Below are 15,787 nucleotides of genomic sequence, written 5' to 3' on the forward strand. Positions count from 1 at the left end.
GCCAAGGTTAAATTTAAAAACTTATTACATTTGCCACCTTTTCAAAGATGATGTTTCTTAAGATACAAGAATATGAGAATTAAAATACAAGTTTTGATGATTTAACAAAATGCTAGTTTGTTCATCATTTCATATGCTCTTTTTTTATTTTTAATTTTTTTAGAGACAGGATCTCCCTCCCGGTGACTCCGTCACCCAGGCTGGAGTGCAGTGGTACGATCAAAGTTCACTGCAGCCTCAAACTCCTGCTCTCTATCCTCTCATCTCAGCCTCCTAAGCACCATATCTGGCTTATTTTTAAATTTTTTGTAGAGATGGGATGTCAGTGTCTGGCTCTGCTGCCCAGGCTGGTCTTGAATTCCTGGTCTCAAGTGACCCTCCTGTCTCAGCCTCCCACAGAGCTGGGATTACAGGCATGAGCCACTGCACCAGGCCTTTATGTTTTCAAAAATTGTAAACTCATTGTTGGTTCGGAAATACTTGTTTTCAATATTTTAAAAATCATTATTTGTTATGCGATAGCCTAGGGACCCCACCATTTGGTTACAGTACTTTTGAAAAATAATCATTTTTATTTTCAAATGTGAATTTTTCATCAAAACAAAACCAGTAAAATTGTAAACTCATTGTTGGTTCGGAAATACTTGTTTTCAATATTTTAAAAATCATTATTTGTTATGCGATAGCCTAGGGACCCCACCATTTGGTTACAGTACTTTTGAAAAATAATCATTTTTATTTTCAAATGTGAATTTTTCATCAAAACAAAACCAGTAGCTCATGTTTTAGAAATTTATCTTTGGTATAGATATTTGGGCAAAAACATTCCGAAGTAATACAGGAGCCCCTTGAGTTGAGAAGCATTACGTAAACGCCAGAAAAAAACCATTGATCTCACCGAGAACTCCTAGAATTCCTGATCAGGTGTGCCACACAGAACTTGCTGCCTTGTGGGCCTCTGTGAAATTCCAAATGGGTGGCTCAAGAGCTCCTGGCTCATGTGTGAGTCCCCAGACCTTCTTCATGTAGTTACCAGAACAATTGTTTAAAATGCAGTCAGATGGTGATACTCCTCTGCTTCTGGAGAGGTCAAATGTCACCCCTTTGATCTTAGAATAAAATACTGATTCCTTCCTGGCTTTACAAGGCCAGGTGCTCTGACTCATGCCAGCTCCGCCAGGGCTGCCTTTGGTCACTTTTCCTTCCCCTTCAGCTATTTGCATTTTCATCCTTTGAGGGCCTTTCTGTGGACTCTACTTCAACATTCTGTTTATTTCCTTCAGAGCATTTGCTTCCATCTGTAATAACTGTGCATGTTTATCCGTTGTTCATTTCTTGTCTCCACCATTAGGTGGCATCCCCAGGGGGAGGTCCTCATCCACTTTGCTCTTTGCTGTGTTCCCAGTGCCTAATGAGCATTATTTGTCAATGAGTGAGTGAGTGAACGAAGTGAGCAAAGGAACACAATGAGTGGTGACAGACACCTAAGGTCACTCCATGCAGATCATAGTACTAGGTTATTTACATAAATATATAAGGAAGTTCCATCCATGGCCCATGGCCTGGGAAGCAAAGAGAGGGCTACGGTTGGGATCAGGCCAACAGCTGTGCTTTCATCTTTGACTTAAACTTGTCATCAAAACCACTCCCCTCCCTGCTTAGAGAATACCAGGGAAGTAGACAGCACCTCAGGAGCCACTGACCCACATGCTAAGGAAACTGGAGGGCAGCAAGGAAGCACAGGCTCACTAACTCAACAGGTGCAATTTTGCGTCAGTGCTGTGGGTACCGATTCAGGATGCAAACACCAGCTGCTCAACCAACCAGGAACACTTTGTGTTGATCCAATGTCTTCCCCTTGAAAAGGTGCCAGCACAGTCTCATAGACACACAGCCCTGCTCAGAAGGACGTTAACATTCCCATTTTACAAATGGCAGGAGAATGCACCCATGATCGGTGGGCTGGGCACAGTGTTGGCCAGCAGGCTCATGTCTTCCAGGGGTTCTGTCTCCATCTTCACTGTGAGACAATCAGATTCTGAACAAGGGAAACTAAGTCCAGAACTGTCACCAGTTCCAAATGTGTGCCTGAGGAAGCCTGATGAGAGCCGTCTCCAGGAGAGGTAGCTAGGGTGGAAATGCTTGCTGGGCTCCAGGGAGGCCTGGGCCAGACAGCCTGGGGCACAGTTTCCTCCCTCCCTGCTGAAGTGTTACTGGTTTGATGTAATTTCCGCTGCCATTCATGGCCTTTCTCCTAGGCAGGATCCTGGCACCTGACTGAGGAACCATCCAAAGAACAAGGTTAAGCCAGAATAAAATGTCCAAGAGCCTCCCAGGCTGGGGCAGCCATCAGGGCGGGCTGATCTGGGGCTTCTTCAGGAAGGTGGCCAGTTTTTGGGCCACAGCGTCCAGTTCGATCGGGTTGGTGCACTGAAAGAGGTTGCTGTTCCGGACGAAATAGTGTTTCAGGAAGTGCTGGCTCACGCACTTGTGCAATTTCCTCACCAGGCGCAGAAACGCTTTGCTGAAGACCTTCCAGTCTTTAAAGTGGGGATATTTCTCGCAGGTCCAAAAGAGCACAGTCTGTGGAAGGAAGAAGTGCTGTCAGACATTGTTTCAGGCAATTGAGGAGGATATCTGGGAAACAATTATTGAGTTTATGTGGCCTTGGAAGGAGGCAGAAAAGAGTTGCCTGGGCAGACTGCATCTACCATGAATTCATAATCCCCAACTTCAGGTGGGCCTTCAGTTTACAAGTTGGTCTCCCGCACCTCTTCCCTAATCTCCTCCAACATTTCCAGTGGTCACCACTCCAGGCAATGTCTTTGCCTCCTACTTTATGGAGAAAATGGAACCCCTCATCCTCCCAAACCAGACAGATCTTGCCTACTGCAGCACCCTCCTTTCTTCCTCCCTGCTTCTGCCTCTTCTGCCTGTGGGGCTGATCCCTCCACAGGGTCCCGGATGCCATCTTCCAGGAACTGTATATGACGGATTACCCTCTTCCTCAACTGCTTTTCACAAGTTGAAAGCTCTCCTGCCACCCCAATGCCACGTCTGCCTCCTGCCCTCACTCTTCCCTCTGCAAATCCAGGTTTCTCCAGAGTCAGCTCTATTGTTTGTTGTCATTTCCTCTCCTCCCATTTCTCGCCTCAGTCCGCTCCAAGATGGATTCTTCTCTCATTAATCCTCAAAGACTCCTCTCTTCAAGGCCCAGTGATCTCCGTGTTTCTAAATCCAACAGGCCTTTGTCAGCCTGCACCTTACCTGACCTTTCAGCAGACCTGGTTCTCTCGCCCACACCCTCCCTCCTGAGCCATCCTTCACTTGACTTCCAAGCAATCTACTCTCTGGGTTTTCTCCTAGCATTACAGTGCCTCCTTGGCAGGCTTCTACTCCTTGGCCTGCCTTTGAGAGGTGGAGTTTCTGGAGGCTTAGTTCTAGGCCCTCTTCTCCTCTCACTGTACATTCATTCCTCAGCTCTGTGTTCCCTCCACAACAGCAGCTCTAATTCTTACTACAAATGAATGACTTGCAAATTTGTGTCTCCAGCCCAGACTTCTCCTCTGACCTCCTTACCGTGTATCTCTTGAGTATCTGAAAGTTATCTCAGTCCCAACACGTCCAAACTGAACCCCTGCTCTTCCTGCACAAACCTGATCTGCCTCCAGAGTTGCTTAACTAGCTAGTTGTGCAACATGCAAACCTAGGAGTCATCCTTCTCCCTTACGGCCCCCAGTCAAGTCCTGCAATCCTCTTGCCTGAGTATTTCTCGAGTCTACCCATTTAACTTCACCTCAAGCATTATTCTACCATCCCCCTCCACACTGCCTCCACATCTCACTGGACCTCTGCAGTAGCCATCTCATCAGCCCATCCCTGTTCTTGCCACCATCCAAACTATCGCCATCCACACTGCTGCCAATATACATCTACTTCCCTTCTCATCTAAAATACTTTAAGCTCTTCCCATTGTTTGTTAGCTAAAAACATCATGCTTAACATGGTGTGGTTTATAAGGTTTGGTCCCTGCCTTCCTTTCCAGACGCATCTTGACCCACATCCTCCCTTGCTCTCTTCATGTAGCCACACCAGCCGTTTCATGCTCCATTCTACCGCAGGGCCTTTGCACCTCCTGCTTCAGCTGCATAGGACAAACTTCTTTCCCTTCTTTGTCCATCAGATCAAATTTCCCTAGTACAGCCACTGCACACTCTCTTAGCCATGTACTTCTCATAAGAAGCAGTGACAACTGTAGTAGTTTTTATATTTATGTGATTAATTGTATCATTTCCCCCACTGGATTATAAACTTTATGAGAACAGTGAATGATGCCTATTTTTATTCACTATTAAGCTATCCAGTACCCCGCAGAGGCTAGCCCATGAGAGGAAGTCAATAAACATTTATTGAATAAGTGAATTAATGAATTCATGTTATGGTTTAGATATTGATTATTTTTATACAGTCTTTATTTTTTAGAGCAGTTGTAAGTTCATAGCAACTATGTATTTAGATTATATGAGTATGAATAAATGAGTTAGAGATAATTTCATGCAAGTGAAGATAACCTAGATACCAGAAAAAAATGTTAATTCCTCTTGTTAATTAAGTTTTTATCGTCCTAAGCAAACTGGGGCAGTTAAGCTCATTATAAGCAAGCCAATGTACTTTGAGTGGGTTTTAGGAATAAATAAGTCAATAAAAGATAAGCTTTTCCTTCACATGAAACAGTCTTGGGGCAGAGCCTTTCTGACAGTGTAAGATAGTGTCAGACTTAAGGTGAGGCGAGGCTGAGTGCCACAGCTTCCTAATGCTGTTTTGCAACCCAGCCTCTTCCACTTTCCCCAGAATGAAGACTTGGCAAGGATCCAGCACACTCAAGTCATCATCTGGGATGGTGTCTAACACCACATTTGTCACCAACCACATTCATTTCAAGGGTGAGGATGCCTAAATGGGAGATAAATCTGTCTGTGGACTAAGGATGGAAGACCAGAGAAAAAGGCAGTTAGCACTTTCTGTTTATCTTACTCCAGAAATAGCCCCCTTAAAAAAAAATGCCCATCCTTGATGTTGCCCAATTCTATTGTGCCATGCAGGTGGGTCAGGGAGGACTGAAACAGAGAATCCTTAAGGAGTTGCCTTAAAATCCACTAGGTGACTTAGGAACTATCAGAATAAAAGTCAGCCCTTGTGGGGAGTACAGATTTGCAAGCAGCTATGGGTTGGGAGATCCATGGTGGTCCCATTCAATCATGCCTGAAATATTCATGTCACTGAATGGTATTTCCATCCATCTTAATTGAGAGGTAATGAAGTCAATCGTTAAGGTTATGAGGTTTTGATATGAGATAGACTTGAGTTTGTGTCTCAGCTCTGCCTCTTCTAGTGTGGGCTGTATAAAGGAAAGCAAGAGAAGCTAAATCTACGGAACAAATCAAAGTATCTTCTGCAAGCACATGCCCTCCATCCAGGAGAACAGCCTATGTGTTCTTAGGGGAGTGTGCTTGGGACACGTTGAGAACATTGGAACTCCAGAGAAAAGCCCCAGTGCATGTGAATGAGATGTTAACAGATTCTTCCGCAAGTCACAATGGATAGGTTATCAGAAAGATAAGACAGTGAAGCAAAGATTAGTGATTTTGTGCAAAAGGAAGAGAAAAGTTGAGCAAGATGTGAAGCCACTCATTCATTTGCTCTACAAATATTTAATGTGCTGCTATGTACAAAGCATTGGGAGAGATACTGGGGGTATTATTCATCCTTCTCCCAGTGGACAAGAGCACTGAGTAAGGTCAGCATGCTAGCTGGACAAGACCAATGTGGTATCTGTCTTTCAAGAAGTTACTTTAGAGCAGATGGAGTAACATGGGGCAGAAGAGAGCTTTGTCTATCGAATGAGAGGAGGAACAGGTATGTGAGGAAGGCACCTCACAGATAGGTGACTGCCCCAGGGACCTGTGCTTGCCTGAGTGGAAAGGCAGTCCATCCTTTCTGGGGCCAGAGAGGAGGGCTGAAGCTCCTAGATCCACACTAGCTAGGCTGGCTGGGGTGTCCTGCAAGAGTCTCCTACCTCCCTACCCCAGCAGGCTGCACAGAACTGCCACATGAAAGTCCACTTCACTCTGTGTGGTCCACAATTTGAGAAAGAGGGAGTCAAGAGGGTGGTCAAAGGCCCCCTTTCCAAGGAGGCCCCCCAACTGGCCAGTCCAGGTCAGGCTCTGCTGCTCTGAGCCTTCACAGAGCCATGCTCCTCCCATTCCAGTGCTTCCTCACTGTGTGACTGTACATGCACCCACTGGCTTGCCTTACCCATGTCTATCTCCCATGCTAGACCAGAAGTGACAGAGTGAGGAACCACATCTGTGTCTGTTCACCTTTGTGCCGGCAGGGGTTGAGCCCACAGCAGGTACTGGGGCAGGCCTCTGGCCCAGAGTAATCTCAATAGACACTTGCTGAATGAGTGAGTGAAGGCATGAATGGATGTTACTGTTGGGTTTAGGGCAAGGAGAGGCAGGTGCTGGCAGAGCAAGGGAAAATCCTTGCCTGGTGATTTGGACCCTAGAAAGAGGTGTGTGGCAGTACGTGTGTGGTAACCTTTGTGTTGCATTTCCTGGTTCCCTCTGTGTTAGTGGGTCTGTGTGCATGAGGAGTTGTGCTTAGGCTGCAGTGGGTTCTAAGACTGGCACAAACATAAAGCCATCAAAGTGTGAGGTGCAAATCCCATTTTGTAATTTATTTCTGAACCTCAGCAGGGTTTCCGGCACCTAGTGGGCACTCAGGTTGGTTTGGTGGTAAAATAAAAGTGAGAGGGGAGGAAAGGTGGGAGAGAAGAGAATTGGAAAAGGGAAGGAAGGGAGGAAATTTTACCCTGGACAGGGGTGTTGTGGACTCCCATATGGTGCTAGCTTACATATTTCCATAATAAGTAGGCATTTGTTGGATGGCCAATGTAGATACTAGAGCCTCATTTTTCACACATGCCAGCCCTACTGAGTGGCTCTGGCCAGGCCCTAAAGAGGCCACAGGGAGAATGATCTATCCAAAGCTGCCCCTGGACCTTCTCCCACCTGCCCTACACTCACCTGCAGATGGTGGGACGTGATGACCGGCCTGTTCCCTGGGCACCAGATGTCCTCCTTCAGCTGCCTCATGACCTGAAAACACTTCCTACGGCAGCCCCCATCCTCATCCAGCTGTTCTAGCAACACCTGCTCAGCACGGAGGAAGCTCAGCTGCCAGTGATAATTTGAACAGGGCAACAAGTTAAACCCAAACGACTGGAAGAAAGAGAAAAACATTGGGAAATGAGAAGAACAATGCTCACTGGTGTAGAAAGCCATTTCTGAAGCAGTCTGCTGGTCTGGGGAACTTTTCACCAGGCAGACAGCACATCCTATGTGGGGATGAAAAGGGCATGTCAGGGAGACCACAAGCCACTTTGGATATGGACAGTTAGAAGGTGGTACCCACTTCCTCTCCTGCAGCAGTTCTCCAACTTGAGCATGCATCAGAATCACATCACCCGGAGGGCTTCTTAAAACACATATTGCTGGGCCCTGTTCAAGGGTGTCATTCAGCAGGTCCAGAGTGGGGGCCCGGGAAGCTGCATTTCTAACAAGTTCTCAGGTGACGCTGGTGCAGAGCCCACACTTTGAGAACTACTGATCTAGTGACACCTCAACTTTCCTTTGAAACTCTTTGGCAGTCGGTAATGCTGTGACTGGTTAAGCTGTTGGTAACACTGCTCTGGAGAGCTGGGTCCCGCCCACTGATACCTTGATGCACTCCACTCTCTCTTGGGAAGGCCAGCGCTGCAGACATCGAGGCCACCGGGCTTTCTCGGACCAGGTGGTGGGGATCTCCACCGTGGGAGCCAGCTCCAATTCCACCTGATATGCAGATGTTTCCACAGCAACCCAAACTGCAGAGCGGTTTCCTGGCATGCTGACCTTACCTGATAGGAAATGACCAAATGGATAAGGAGAAGAGAAAGGCTTGCACATTACAAGCGTTCAAACAAGAAATTTGTGAGCAGTTGCTCTGATCAGCACCTTGCAACTGGTGTGGCAACTTTCACAATGTCTGTAGCACATCAAAGATCACAATGTCTGTAGCAAGTCAAGGATCACAATGCCTGTAGCAAGTCAAGGTTGTGACATCAAAACCAGATGGTTAGTCGCCTAGCCAGCGTCAGAGCATTACTAAGAAGTCTCATTGCTAGTGGGTTTCTCTTTCTCCCCCAATCCCAAGGCTTTTGTGCTACCTTTTCTTTTAAATTAATAGATTATTTTCAAGAGGCTCAACTGAAAGTAAAAGCCATAGAATAAAAAGAAAAAGTGTAGTACATATGCTCCTTGACTTACGATGGGGTCACATCCCAATAAAGCTGAAAATATTGTAAATTGAAAATGTATTAATACACCGAACCTACCAAACATCATAACTTAGCCTAGCCTACCTTCAATGTGCTCAGAACACTTACATTAACTTACAGTTGGACAAAATCATCTAACACAAAGCCTATTTTATAATAAAGTGTTGAATATCTCATGAAATTCATTGAATGGTTGTATGGGTACTTGAAGTACAGGTTCTACTAAACATGTATCATTTTTGCACCCTTGTAAAGTAAAAAAAATCATATGTTGAGCCATGGCAAGTTGGGGACTGTCTGTATTTGCTACTGTAAAATGAAACCTAACTATTTTTCTATATCCTTCTCCATTCCACCCAAATATCTAAATGTTGGTTTTTGAGAGTAATGCAAACATAGGGAAGGCTAATGCCATTTTTTTTTTTCCTTCTTCACCTAGATGTTCTGACACTGGCTGGGGACAATATCAGCGTCCTTATTTATTCATATGCCTTTGGTGAATTTCGGCTTCACCTGTCTTTTATCTAGGCCTCAGTCTCTTAGATGGTATTTGTTTTTACCATCCACTCAGCTTGCTGAGCCTCAGAGGTCTCTTTCATCAGAAACCCCTGTAACCACAAAATACATCAAAGCACGTCACAGCCACTGTTTCAGAGGACTGAGTGATTTGAAAGAAGCCGCCATTGCCTCATTTTCCTACCAGGAAAAGAGAAGAAGAGAAAACTATGCATCTAGTAGTTTTCCAGCTCACATACTATAATTTCCTCATTTCCAATTTGCTCTTTCTTCTTTCAAAAGATACAGTTTTTGTTTGTTTGTTTGCCTTCATTGCAGATAAAGATAAGCAGTCTTGAATAGATCAGGATCTATTCATCCTTATTTGTTCATTCCAATTTTTGAAATAGATCAGAATCTATTATTTTGCATTTCCTTGCACACAGAAGAAAATGGAAGCACATTAATTGTGTTAGGCTTTTCAAAATGGTAACATTCCCTGGCCGAGGTGGGATAAAGGGCTTGTTGTCTGCATGTCATCAGAACTGCCCAGACAGGAACATGACAACTGGCACTTTAGCATTATTTACTAAAAGCGTCTCATCAACCTTGCCCAGTCTGAATCTCTGCTTTGCACTTTTGCTATGAATAATGTCGCACAGCATAAGAGGTGAGTCGATGCTGCAGCCAGCCCACTGGCCCCCACCCTGCTCTGCAGCTGACTCTGCTTACGAGGTGTGCAACCTTCAGAAGTGACTTAATCTCTCTAAGTCTCAGTTTCTCATCCCTAAAACAGGTAGGAAAAGAATTCTTACTGTATTGTGTGGTTATGAGGATTAAATTAAATAACCCATGAAACTTACTCTACTTAGTAAAAAATCTATTAAACATAAATTATTACCATTATGGAAATTTTCAGAACTATTCTGTCTAGACAAGCAAATGTATGTATGAATACATCCTTTTATTTTCACACAGATGGAATCTCATATTATTTGGCCCTTGGTTTTTCACTTAGCTATCTAGCCCATGCATTTTTCATAGCTCTGTAGGTATGCATGGGCATATGCCTGTTCTTTTGTAAGGCTGCATAGTAGTCCAGTAGGCAGAGACAGCATAATTTAAGTTAGCCAGTTTTCCTTTATTAGCCATTTAGATTACTTCTATTTACTATTATAAAATCTATGGCAGAGAATATCCTGGTGCATATTTCTTTGTGTATTTGTAGAATATATTTGTAGAATTTAATATATTTATATATATTTATTTATATATTATATACTGTAATTAATATATATAATATATTACATATTATATATAATTTATATAATATATGTAATATATAATATATATTTATATACAAAATAAATATTTATAAATCTATAAATATATTTGTAGAATTTAATTTGTAGAAATATATTTCTAGAACTGGAATTGTTGAATTGTCAAGTGAGCACATTATGAAAATAAAATATAGACAACTTTCTCTTTAAAAAGGAGACACCAATTTCCACTTCTAATAACAACACAAAAATACCCATTTCACTATGCCCACTCGACACTAAGCATGATCAAACTTTTCATTTCTTTTAACTTGTTAGGTATTTTAATGTACCCAACATGAGGTATATTCTAATATATGTTGAAATATACATTAGATGGAATGTCTTTTCTTATTTTTGCAAGCCATTTGTACTCTTTTTCTGTGATTCCTTTTTTTTTTTTTTGGATAATTATTTCTATTGGTCAGCTCATCTTTTTTCTTATTGGTTTATAAATTAAGAAAATTTGTATTTTCCTAATTATATAATTAAGAAAATTGGCCATTTCTTTCCAGTTTGAAATTCACCTTTTCACTTTGTGTGAACAAAAAGGGTGTGTGTGTGGGGGGGGCGCATATGCTGTACAGTAGCTTAAGACTTTGTCAAATTTAGTCAGTTCTTTTGGCTCCTGGATTTTCTGTTTTGGTTCAAGTTAGTGGTTTCCAAATGTGGAATCTCAGCACACTGTGGTACTGCAGTCAGATGGAGGTGCTGCAGTAAAAATGTACTAATAAAGAAGACCTGGGGTTTGTGAATAATTTGCTTTTAAAACAAATATGCTTAAGTTTTTAAGCCTGGTTAAGGTGCATAATCCACAGCATTTTATATCTATGCCAGCACAGTAACTTTCTCAAAGCCACAACACTATTTTGTTAGAATGAATTCCAACCTTCTGTGCATCAACGGCAGGGGAAAAAAGCTGATTCATCTTATTAAGATTAAATAAATGTGAAGAGCACATGATTATCTTCTCAAATGTAGGCTGTGAGCTGCAGGTAACACCGAAACAGAGGTTTTGTAGAGTGAAAGGGGAATGTCAGCAATTACCCTTGCACTTGTTCCTGATCAGCTCACCTGAGAGGTGACAGGTTCTAATTGCATTTTCCACCAGCTTCCGGAACACCAGGAGGACCTTAGCGGGCACAATGTCTCCGTCGATGTTCACGTCTGTCTCATGCCACTGCCACAGGCTCTTCATAAACTGTTCCACCTCCAGCCACTGCTGCAGACCCTCAGGGCCCCGCAACGGGCAGGGCAGCCTGGTGCCCTGCAGGGTGTAGTACCGCCAGCGCTGCTCCCTGGCCTCCCTGTACCCAGCCAGGCCTTTTATTGGGACTGTGACAAGGAACTGACTGGGGGCCAAAACCTAGGGTCAGGAAAGGATTGAAAACAAGCATGAATTCACAGATTCGGGAGGTAACGGAAGTCCTGGGAGCCGACCTGTCTCGCCAGGCAACTCTCTTAACCACTCCACCCTCAGCAGTGTGACCAGATACACAGAGACATAGACCTGGGTGTCACAAGTGGATTACCTCTTTGTTCTGCTACTGAATCACTGTAAATACTTTGGGCAAGTACATTAGCTCGCTGAGTTTATTATCTTATGACTATACAAGTAAAGACAGTGAGCTAGACCAGGAACTCCAGAGGAGGCCTAAAGTTTGAGAAAGAAGCATGAGTATGCATTGAGTTCCCTGCAGTCGCGACACTGCAATTCTAATGCATTTGGCCATTTCAACTTCACAATCACACAGTAAGGTGAGCTTTGTTGCCATTTTCCAGATGAGGAATCCAAGATGCAGAAGAGCTTGGAGATCTCCCCAGGGACACACAGCCAGTAAGGAGAAGAGTCAGAACTCGAGTTTAGGTCTTTGGACAGCTTGTTCAGTTATTATTTCTCTACCCTGGGCTGGCACTCAGCCAACAATGAATGACATGGAATGGTGAATGTTTTGACACAAATAAAAGGTGGGAAGTAACAGGAAGGGAGTTTGAAAGATTTTGTAAAATGTCTCCTATTTTTGGGTTGGGGGGGCCTGTACTAATGACCCATGGTCAGTGTTCATGACTAACCCTTCCAAAATCAAAGGCAAAATGAAAGCTTATTGGTTGAGACAATGTGAGCTGTTGAGATAATTCTAAGTTTAAAGAACAAAAAGCAAACAATCAGAATCCACCTAATCCCTTTCTCCAGGAACCAGTGACGCAATGACTGGGGGAAAGCAGGCAGACCAGCAGCCAAGAGATAGAACAAGTGGGTAAACAGAGCAGCCAAAGGAGCCTGAACTCTGACCATGTCCCACTTCACACACACCTTCAGCTGTGAGTCAGCTGCCTCCTCCTCACGGAAAGCTCTGACCATGGAATTTGGTTAACTCTTGCCCAGGGCCAGTCATTGACCCATTGAGGGGGTGAATGTCCTAATGAGCCCCAGCTGGATCTGCCTAACTCTAAGAAAACAATAGTTTGATGTTTTAGATGATGTATCCACATGACTTCTGGTACCCACAGAAAGGTAGCTGGATTTAAAAAGAGGAAAAAAACATCCAAAGTCCCTGGAATTTCAGATCTGTACATTATTTCAATTCACTTTCATGTGACTTCAAAAGCAGAACTATCATGTTGTTAGTCATGTAAGTGGTGCTTAGTAAATATTTGTTGAGCAGCCTGGGCAATATGACGAAATCCATCTCTACAAAATAAAAAAATAAAAATAAAATTAGCCAAGCATGGTGGCATTTGCACCTGTAGTCCCAGCTGCTCAGGTGACTGAGGTGGGAAATCACTTAAGCCTGGGAGGTTGAGGCTGCCGTAAGCCATGATCTCGCCACTGCACTCCAGCCTGGGTGACAGAATGAGACCCTATCTTTAAAAAACAAACACAAAAAAACTTGTTGAATTTGATCTAAGTTAAAAGCAATTTTATATGCTATGCTGTAGCTATTTTTGAAACTTAATATGTAAGACATGACATATATAAATGCAAGATATATTTTAAGCTATGAATTCTAAGTAGGACCACGGAAGGAAATTTCCCTGGATGTAGTGCTAAGAGAAGTAATGTAATATCTCTATTTCCAGTCACTGTGACCAAGTTAGATTGGCCTGGGTGGGAGAGTTGGGCAAGTGATGCTCTAGCATTCCAGGATTCAATCTAGTTTTATATTTTTCACCCTGGGATTAATTTCCTACAATCTGACTGTGTTTCAAAATCCACAAATCCCAGCATCTCTTGGGTGGTTCTTGCATCCACCAAACTTGAGATGTAATAGGCCAGCAATGGTCTTTTGCTCAGGTACTAATTCTTTTGCTCATTCATTTATGCATTCATTCCACATATGTTAAGTGTCTACCATGTGCCACACACCATGGTGGGTGCTAGGAGCAAAACAATCGGTAAACATGGTCCTTACAATCACGGGATGTGCAGTCTGTTGTGAGAAATGGGCCACGAGTACATACAAATTTAACACAAAGTGAAAGAGGTATGTGGCATAATAAAAATCAAGATAAAGAATGATGGAGATTCAGAATGATTCAGAATCTCACTTCTCTCACCTCTAAAACTGAAATAACCAGAGTGTCTTTTCCGCAAGGTGGTTTACAGGTTTAAGTGAGATCGTTTCTGCGTGTTCAGCTCTGCCCTCACTACCATGTTGCTTGAATGCTGGTGTTACCCATTGGCTTACACTGGGTGGGATTCCTCAGCAGGAGAGGGGTTGCCAGTCTGCTCCTGCAGCTTCTCAGTGGCACCTCTTCTACTTTCTTCCTTCCCCATCTGCAACCCACAGACTATGATTTTCAATGGTCTTCTTATGGATGCCCTCAGTTCCCTCTACCACACCTCCAATCTATTAAGTAGGTGCTTAATAAATGAATGTGTATTTAACTGAGCTTTGATTGTGACAGCAGAATGTGCTTTGGAATCAAAAGCTTCTGTGTGAGTTCTGGCTTTAGTGCCTGATATGACTTGATCAAGTCATTTGACTTCTCTAAGCCTAGTTTTTCTCATCTAGGAATGTGGGGGCTCAAAGGAAATAACATCTATCTTTTTTCCTTTTTCTAAAGAGACAGAGTCTCACTGCATTGCCCAGGTTGGTCTCAAACTCTTGGCCTCAAGCAATCCTCCCGCCTTGGCCTCCCAAAGTGCTGGGATTATAGGCATAAGCCACGCCACTGGCTGAAACGACATGCATAAAATGAGACTGTAAATAGTAAAAACTAAGAGTACCTGTGAAAACAAGAATTGTTATGAGTATTCTGAGTGAGGCAAGCATCTGTCACACACTGAGATTCACCTGCCCAAGTATCCTGGCTCTGTTGGTGGCACTTAGAGACAGTGAGACTTGCTTACCTTAATATTTTCATTGTATGTGTCAGAGTAAGGCACAGTTTGAAATCTAATGTCTTGGTTGCTGATGTTTGTGGTCAAATGATGAACGACTTTCTGCACCTCCTCCATAGCCTGGGAAATCTGCTGGCGCCTCAAGTCCACCTGGGTGTGAGAAGGACCAGCAAAGGTGGTTATTTCCTCTGTGGGCCCCAAGGCACTGGCATAAGATAGTGAGGAGACAAGGGTACAGCGAGGGGTGACCGAGGGAGTTCAGCTCAAAAATTCTGCCTTCCCAAGACGTCGGGGAGATGGACTTAGGTCTGACTCCACTGAGAAGACATTGGTTGGTGCCTCAATGTTCTTTTCTGTAACAGATGCATTCATTTGATATTTATCTAGGACCTACTATGTAGCAGGTGCCAGGCCAGGTGCTGGGGACACAACAGTGATTAAGACAACAGTGAACAATGTAGATACTTGCCCTCTAGCTGAAAATATAGGAATTCATGTAGATATAATACATAATATATAATTATAATATATAATATCAATATTATAATATATAGCATCATACCTGATATTATACACACACAGACACACATATAAATGTGTGTATATATATGTATTCCTGTATATATATATGTGTGTGTGTGTATGTGTATGTATATGTGTTTGTATATGTGTATATGTCATAATATCAGGTATAAGTCCCTGGAAGAAAAATAAAATATGATAAGGGACTAGAGAATAAAGGGGCAGCTATTTTAGTTAGGGTGGACAATGGACAAAGAATACTTGTCTAAAGAGGTGATATTTGAGTGAGGCTGAAGACAGCTTAGGAGAGCAGATTCCATGCTCCTCCTCTGACGTAGGCAATGCTCTAAGGCTAGCAGCGAGGCCACTGTGGTTGGATCCGGCAAAAGGAAAGTGATAGGAGGTGAGTTGGGAAAGGAAAGCAGGGGCCAGATCATCACACAGGGTTTTGTGAACCATAGTGAGACTCTACCATGGTATCGTCATGCCAGCTGCCCATAGTGTGAATATTAAACTGCTTAACATGTATCAGCACCCAGCAGCCTGCTTCCCACTGATGTCATCAGTAAATGATGATTCTCTTTGCCTCTGTACTCACCCTTGCCTTTTGCTTCTAGACCCTTAAGAAAAGGCATGTTTCTGCTGAAAGATAGTTACCACAGCGAGTTAGGAAGAATTCGGAAATTCTCATAGAAAACTGAACACTAATCAGATACTTAAAGT

The 15,787-nt window shown here is 43.3% G+C and overlaps 1 protein-coding gene across 2 annotated transcripts in view; it reads right to left on the reverse strand.

Moving 5' to 3' along the window:
* Window positions 1-780: 780 nt before the first annotated feature.
* Window positions 781-15,787, reverse strand: part of MAB21L3 (mab-21 like 3) — a 70,174-nt gene continuing 55,167 nt past the window's right edge. For both annotated transcript variants that reach the window (XM_037998050.2, XM_073008453.1), the window contains 5 exons: window positions 14,552-14,692; window positions 11,272-11,563; window positions 7,782-7,960; window positions 7,089-7,283; window positions 781-2,583 (listed from right to left, as the gene is read on the reverse strand). In XM_037998050.2, coding sequence (XP_037853978.2) covers window positions 2,350-2,583; window positions 7,089-7,283; window positions 7,782-7,960; window positions 11,272-11,563; window positions 14,552-14,692 — 1,041 coding nt within the window. In that variant the 3' untranslated portion in view covers window positions 781-2,349. The remainder of the gene's footprint in view (window positions 2,584-7,088; window positions 7,284-7,781; window positions 7,961-11,271; window positions 11,564-14,551; window positions 14,693-15,787) is intronic.

The sequence above is a fragment of the Chlorocebus sabaeus genome, chromosome 20 (assembly GCF_047675955.1).
Source record: "Chlorocebus sabaeus isolate Y175 chromosome 20, mChlSab1.0.hap1, whole genome shotgun sequence".
Classification (NCBI taxonomy): Eukaryota; Metazoa; Chordata; class Mammalia; order Primates; family Cercopithecidae; genus Chlorocebus; species Chlorocebus sabaeus.